Here is a 7,500-nt window from a genome sequence, read left to right as displayed (position 1 = left end):
TGTGTGTGTGATTCTGACAGTGAGACGTGTGTGTTTCCTGTCAGAACTGTCGATCACGTCACTAATGCTGTTACAGTATCTTTATCTCTGATTGTGTGATTTGCAGGAAGCTGGCGAAGAAGCGTAAAGAGACTCTGAGCAGCACGAGACAGGAGATGACTGTGATGGTGAACTCGATGGACAAGAGCTACACGGAGCAGGGAACCAACTGTGATGAAGCGCTTTCATTCATGGACACACACACACTCAACGGGCGCTGTGAGGGAAACACACACACACACTATACACACAATAACACAAACTCTTTTTATTAACGAAATGAATGCTTTAATTAATCAAGGATGCAATAAATTGATCAAAAGTGGCACTAAAGACATTTATATTGTTTCAGAAGATTTCTATTTCAAATAAATGCTGTTCTTTTGAACTTTCTATTAATCTGTGAATCCTGGAAAATAAAATATGTCTCAGTTTCCAGAAAAATATTGAGCAGCACAACTGTGTTCAACATTGATAATAATCAGAAATGTTTCTTGAGCAGTAAATCATCATATTTTCATGATTTCTGAAGATCATGTGACTCTGGAGACTGGAGGAATGATGCTGAAAATACAGCTGTGCATGACGGAAATACATTACACTTTAACAGATATTTACATAGAAAACAGATGTTTTACATTAGAATAATATTTTACAGTAGATTTACTGTATTTTTGGTCAAATAAATGCAGCTTATATATATATATATAATAAACTGGTGGGGGCTGGGGGATGTATGAATCTAACCATTTCTCATTTATTAATTTTTAAGAAATACCTGTATATTTAATATAAATATACATAACTATAAAGTTTAAATTCATTTGTTTTAGTTTTTATTTTTATTCATTTCCATTGAGTCATTTTAGTGCTTCAGCTTAGTTATTTCATTTAGATACAAAGACAGTGTTTTCATTTTTGTTTAGTTATGTATTAATAATATTGCACATATTTAATATATCCTAAATATAACAATTGTTGTATTGTTCTCAGCTTAATGTTTGTGTGAGTGTAATGGTGTTTTTCTGTGTGAAGCCGGATCTTCTCCGTGTTCTCTGACGGTGAAGAGCAACACGCTGAGCAGCAGCATCCCAAACACGTATTACCCAGGTAACACACACTCCACACGCGTGTGCATGCGGCACAAACACGCTCCAGCTCATTCACTGCAAGCACAGCCTCCATGAGCTCTTCCTCAGCCGCTCTGTCCTAGAAGAGAGTGTTAATATTAGTCATATTATGATCAGTTTCTCTGAAAACATAACTGTGTTTCACTAAATGTTAAATGGAGATTTTTGAACGTGATTTTCTATGACCTCCATAAGTATTACATTTATTTTAATTAATATACTAAACGATACATCAAATACATTTTTTTTACAAATCAATCAACATCTATTGTTTCTGTTTGTTTATAAAAAGGATTAAAAACAAGTAGCTTTATCATGATTGTAGCAGAAATACTGAAGGAAATAACTTGCCATATTTGACTTTGAAAGTTGTCAACAATGATTGATGTTAAAGCAGAAAAGCTGATGATTCAGAGGGACTAATGTGTGTGTCTGTGTGTGTGTGTGTGTGTGTGTGTGTGTGTTTCTCCTCCAGACCCCTTCGTTCCCACTGCGATCTTAGGTGAGCCGTGTCTGTGTTTCTTCACGTCATGCTCGTTTGATTTGGGTTGTGTTGCACCTGTCCTTCCATCTGTTGCTTCTCTTCCTTTGGCTTCCGCCTTCACTCCATCCCATCTGTGATGTCACTTCCTGTCTGACATCTCATTTGCATGCACAGACATGTGGACTGATGTGGAGGAGTGGATGGATGATGCTGTAGCTGCACATTCAACACACACGAGTGGAGATACTGAATCGATGTCTTGAATTCAGGCAAATCACACGTTTGAAGTCGGATTAAAATAAAGTGTATTAAGTGTTCCTGTGGCGCAGTGGTAGAGCATTGCATTAGCAGCACAAATGGTTGTGGGTTCAATTCCGAGGGAACGCAGATACTGGCAATTTCTAAATTATATAAAAAAATGCATTTTTGTGAAAACGAAGATACTTATGCGAAGTGCACTTTTAAAAGTGGTAGGGTTTATTAAACTAGTGCTGCTGGTTATGATGCTGATGCTGATGCTGTTGCATTAGAGCTGATCAAATGTTAACTGCATTAAAAGCGCTTGGCAAGTGCATGAATGTAGATGTAAATGCATCGCTCTGCGGTTCTTCAGGTTCGGTTGATGCGGTTCATGAGCCTCAGCTTTACCGTGTAAATGTGGAGTCGGTTCTGCCGGTGTCTGGATTTTCCCCTTGGGATGTTTTTTGTAGTTTCTGGATGGATCAGCGTTTCTGTCTGGTTTTCTACATCCATTTCAGTGTTTCTTTGCTTCTCTGCTGTTCTCTCAAATGTTTCTTCTGCCTTCAGCAGCTCTTTCTGACCTACTTGTTTTCTTTTTCTTATTTTCTGGTTGTTTATTGGTTTATTGTATGATAAAATAGAATAATAAGCAGGTTTTGTCTCATTTTTATGGCACCTCAACCACCCTATTTATCTAAAGCAGTCTGTCCCCTAGAGTCGTCCCTCGCAAGGCCCGAGAATTTAACTGAAACATAATGTGATGAAAAATAGGAGTTCAGAGTGGCGTATTAAATATGAATGACTCTTGGCTAACGGCACATGTAAACGATCGCAGGTTTACTTTACACAATAAAGCATGGGGGAAACAGAAAACCTTCACCTCCGGCACATGAGGGTTTATGGAGCAGTGATGCTGATGTTCATCACAATCAGCTCAGCTGCTGCTTCAGCACTTCTCAACCGTTAACACCTTAGGATGTAGATTTTACACTAGACGTCAAGTATTTATTGTGCAGAAGTCTTCAAATTAAGTGCTGCTCTTTATTTTTATATTTTATACATGTTTAGATATTCTTATAATTCACCATTTATTATCATTTTTTATAACTTAATGTATTTAATATATTTGTTTTATCATCTTTACTCATTATATTGAAGTTTTTTGTTTATTTTATTTATTAATTGTAATGAATGATTTAATGCATTTGTAATTTAATGCATTTATTTTTTATCTGCCTATTTTTATAATTTTGCTAAATATGTATTTGTTTGTTTGTTTATTATAATTTTCATTAATAGTTGAATTAATTTCATATATTTCGGTTTTATATTTTTATATTTTACGTTTCATTTTTCATATTTGTGTATTTGTATTATATTTTTTATTATAATTTTATTTTAAATTATTTATACATTTTTACATTTTATTATAATTTTATTTTTAATTATGTATATATTTGTACATTGTATTATATTTAAATGTTTCTATTTTGCAGTTTATTACAGCAATAGTATTATGTACAGTAGGTAGTTTTTTTACATTTCAAATTCTAATGAAATGCATGTATTGTCTTTAAGCTGCACAAAACACATCGAGTTCAGCATAGATCATATTTATCCTCCCTGAAGTCATATTTTCGTAGATTCTTTTTGAGAATGAGGTCACGGAATTTTAACAGATGATGAGTCTGATTGGCCCCCGCGTGACCTTTGACCTCCTCCATGTGTGGCGCCGCTGCTCTGTAGATCTCCATGAAGCGATTGCAAAGTTCATCAATTTTATTTGCATTTCTTCTTTTGTTTTGAAACTCATTTTTCAATTTTATTTGCATTTCTTCTTTTGTTTTGAAACTCATCTCCTTCATTGTGATTTGAGACCCATAACACCCGGATCCCTGATCGCCCTGCGACTGATCAGAGCTCTGCTAGTTCTCTTTGGTGTAATTCTTGCTTAAACCCTGTCTTCTCTCTCTCTCTCTCTCTCCTTTTCTCTTCTCTCTGGCTGTCTCTCGCTCTCTCTCTGTCTCTCGTTTAACCTCTAATGTATCTGCTTAAAAAGTCCCCATTAATGGTAAGTTCCTCAGCGTGACAGAGGTTGTGTGTTTTCACTAGAGTCACGTCCCTCTCCCTCCATTGGTGCGTTACAGCATCACTCGACCACCACATCCTCGTCATCATCATCATCCTCCTCCTCCCATGTGCATCTTCATTGTGTTTGTGCAGTCTTTGCTTTGGCTTGTTGTGCTTTGGTCTGTGTAGTTCTGAACATCCGTCATCACTCATCCGCTCAGGCTTTGCTGTTGATTGACAGCACCCAGGCCTCATGGCAGATCTCAGATCAGGGCAAAACAGGCACATTGGCTGTGTTTCTTTGAAGATATAGAGGAAGCATCACGTGATATTTCACGAAGGAATGAACGAGCGGGGCAGTCAATCGATCCCTCCCTCCCTCCACATCCACTCATCCACCCTTCCTGCAACGTCGTGTCATGATCATCCATCTCCAAAGAATCCAACGCTTTCTTTTACACTGATTGATTGATTATCTGGAAAAAATACAGGCAATTAAGGCAAAGACACTTACAGGAGGAACATTGCACTGGTCAAGTTTGAAAAACATGTCTTCGTTCAGACTAGTGGAAAGAAAACATCCAAAATACACATTATTGCACTACTTATATCTTTAAAAAGATTTTTCTTTACTTTAGTAACACTTACAAACACCAAAACTTAGAGTTTTATTCCTCTCTATACTCTGAAGATTTTTACTGAGGGATTTTCTCATATACACTGATTTATACAAAATCTTACTCCTTAAAACATGGTAAAAATGCAAATCAAAGGTCAGTTTTTTTACATTTTAGTAACACTTACAAACACCAAAACTTAGAGACTTATTCCTATCTACATTCTGGAAGTTTTTACTGAGGGGATTGTTCATACATAATTCACACTGATTTTTACAACATTTTACTCTTATAAGTATGGTAAAAATGTTAATTTTTAATATTGGTCCAATTTTTCTACATTTTAGTAACACTTACAAACAACAAAACTTAGAGGTTTATTCCTCTCTATATTCTGAAGATTTTTACTGAAACATTTGTTCATATATCATTCAAGCTGATTTATACAACATTATACTCATGAAGAAATGTGGTAAAAATGCATATATTTAAAGACGCTGAGTTTTTTCTCCACTTCAGCAGCACTTACACACACCAAAACTTACAGTTTTATTCCTATCTATATTCTGAAGGATTTTACTGAGGGGTTTGTTGATATATCATTCACACTGATTAATACAATATTTTATTCCTAGAAACATAGTGAAAATGGATCATTCTCCGTCTGCTAACAGTATTTTCTGGTTTATGCATGATATAAAGATAAATCCACAATTACTTCAGTAAAAACCTTAAACTATAATATGTCAACAACATCAAACAAGAATTTGCATCCTGGATTTATCCAGTGTTCAGATCTATTCTCTGGAAATGCATGCAAATTAATCTTTTTTTTCACAACGGTAATATTTATTACTTACATTTCCATTCTTTTTACCTGCATTGTCTTGCCTTACTTATTCAAAAAGAAAAGTTCAGCCAGAAATGTGAATTATGTCTTTATTTACTTGCGCTCATGTTATTCCAAACCTGTAAGGTGTTACTTTTCTGTTATTTTTCTGCATTTTCAGTGAATAACATCTTAAATGTCAGACACTCTCTTACATAAAGTATCATATACCTGCTGAAAAAATGGCTAAAACCATTGTTAGCTGGTTGACTGGTTTAACAAGCTGGTTTTAGAGAGTTTTTGACCACTTTATAGCCAGCCAGTTTGGAAGTCCAGGTTAAACCTACATCCAGTTTAAAGACCAGCTTTTCAGAGTTTTTTGTATTTTTACTTTTTGTTTCACAGAATATATAATATTTTATTATTTATATTTATATTACTTATTTGTTATATGTACACATTTTGTATTATAATATGAAGAGTTTATATGCAAAAACAGATTAATAAATTTCATTGTGTTAATTAGTTGTATTTTTTATTTATTACTATTTAATCAAAACAACCCATTGCAGTTTGATTGATATCAATTGGAATGCAGGATAAAAAGAAAACATTTTGAACATTTTTTAAAACTTATCGGTTTTTGCAAATTATATATATATATTATATTTTTATTTTATATTATTTATTTTTATATTATATTGTATTATATTATAATATTATGCATAATTATATTATTAGCATTATTTCACATTTTAAAAAAACAGCATGCAGGTTTGGAGTGGTGTGAATGTGAATAAATGATGACGCATTTTTATATTTAGTCAAATATGCTTTCAATTTATAACTACATTTCATCTCATGATTGATTATGGACATTTGAATTCTTTAGGGCCTTTAGAAAGTCACTGTAAAAGGAAGCTTAAGCGTGACGTGTTTGACCACTGCGTTCTTCGGCCTGAAGTCATTGCCAGTGTTTTCTGTCCTGTGTTGCAGATGAGACTCAAACCCTGACCAGTGACACCAGCAGCCTGGTGCAGTCACACACACACACACACTCGTCACACACACACTCGCTGCACAAGCGTGAGGCCGTGGACGTGCCGTACCACACGGGCCAGCTTCATCCGGCCATCCGTGTGGCCGACCTTCTGCAGCACATCACGCAGATGAAATGTGCCGAGGGCTACGGCTTCAAAGAGGAGTACGAGGTAAGAGCTCATCGATCCCATCATCCACAGCAGTGTTGGGGAAAGTTACTTTTAAAAGTAATGCATTACAATATTGTGTTACTCCCTAAAAATGTCATTACTTAAGTAATGTTTCTCTACTTTTGAGTTACTTTTTAAATCACTTTTTTTTTTTTTTTTTTTTTTTTATATTTCTCTTATTTCATATATTTTAACTATTGCAGGTTTGTATAATATTGTGAGTAAACATGTTCATATTTAGTCTAGAACTACAGTGAGATCATGTTCACACACAACACTCTGCACTGACTCCTGATCTCTGTCACCATGGCAACACCAGAGCTGTCACTCAATACATAACTGGATTTAATTATTTGAAGAAATAACTCAGATATTTCCTTCTGAATCAAACAGTAGTGTGTTACTTTACTCGTGTTTCTTGTAATGCATCACCCCCAACACTGTTCCTCACTGTGTTAGTATCATTTATCATGATGATGAAGATGATGATGATGAGCGTTTCTCTTTTTGTTAAGTCAGATAGTTTATTAGTGTGAGAGTGTGTTCACATCAGCTGCTGCTGCACAAGCATCACACACACACACACACACACATTTACTGCATGTTTTCTGAGTTCATTAGACTTCTGCTATACTGTAAACAAATCCTCACACAAATATTTCTGCATTTATACAAATGTTTATTTTATACCATTTTTACAGATTACTGATCAGTGCTTCTCAACCAGAGCTTGGAGCCCACAACAGGGCCTTCTAAATAACATTTGATAAAAGCATCGTCATTTTTATTTTTTATTTTTATATTGACCCTCAATATCTGTTTTTCTACAAGAATGTACAGTTCTTGAGACTTTCGGTATCACAAAATGGGCCATGGTTAA

General features: G+C 34.9%; 1 protein-coding gene across 2 annotated transcripts in view; it reads left to right on the top strand.

Moving 5' to 3' along the window:
* Positions 1–7,500, top strand: part of LOC132095935 (receptor-type tyrosine-protein phosphatase mu-like) — a 165,764-nt gene that overhangs the window by 117,552 nt on the left and 40,712 nt on the right. For both annotated transcript variants that reach the window (XM_059501024.1, XM_059501023.1), the window contains 4 exons: positions 107–258; positions 1,075–1,149; positions 1,645–1,671; positions 6,406–6,620. In XM_059501024.1, coding sequence (XP_059357007.1) covers positions 107–258; positions 1,075–1,149; positions 1,645–1,671; positions 6,406–6,620 — 469 coding nt within the window. The remainder of the gene's footprint in view (positions 1–106; positions 259–1,074; positions 1,150–1,644; positions 1,672–6,405; positions 6,621–7,500) is intronic.

Source organism: Carassius carassius, chromosome 20 (assembly GCF_963082965.1).
Source record: "Carassius carassius chromosome 20, fCarCar2.1, whole genome shotgun sequence".
NCBI lineage: Eukaryota > Metazoa > Chordata > Actinopteri > Cypriniformes > Cyprinidae > Carassius > Carassius carassius.
This window is presented reverse-complemented; position numbering and strand designations above follow the sequence as displayed.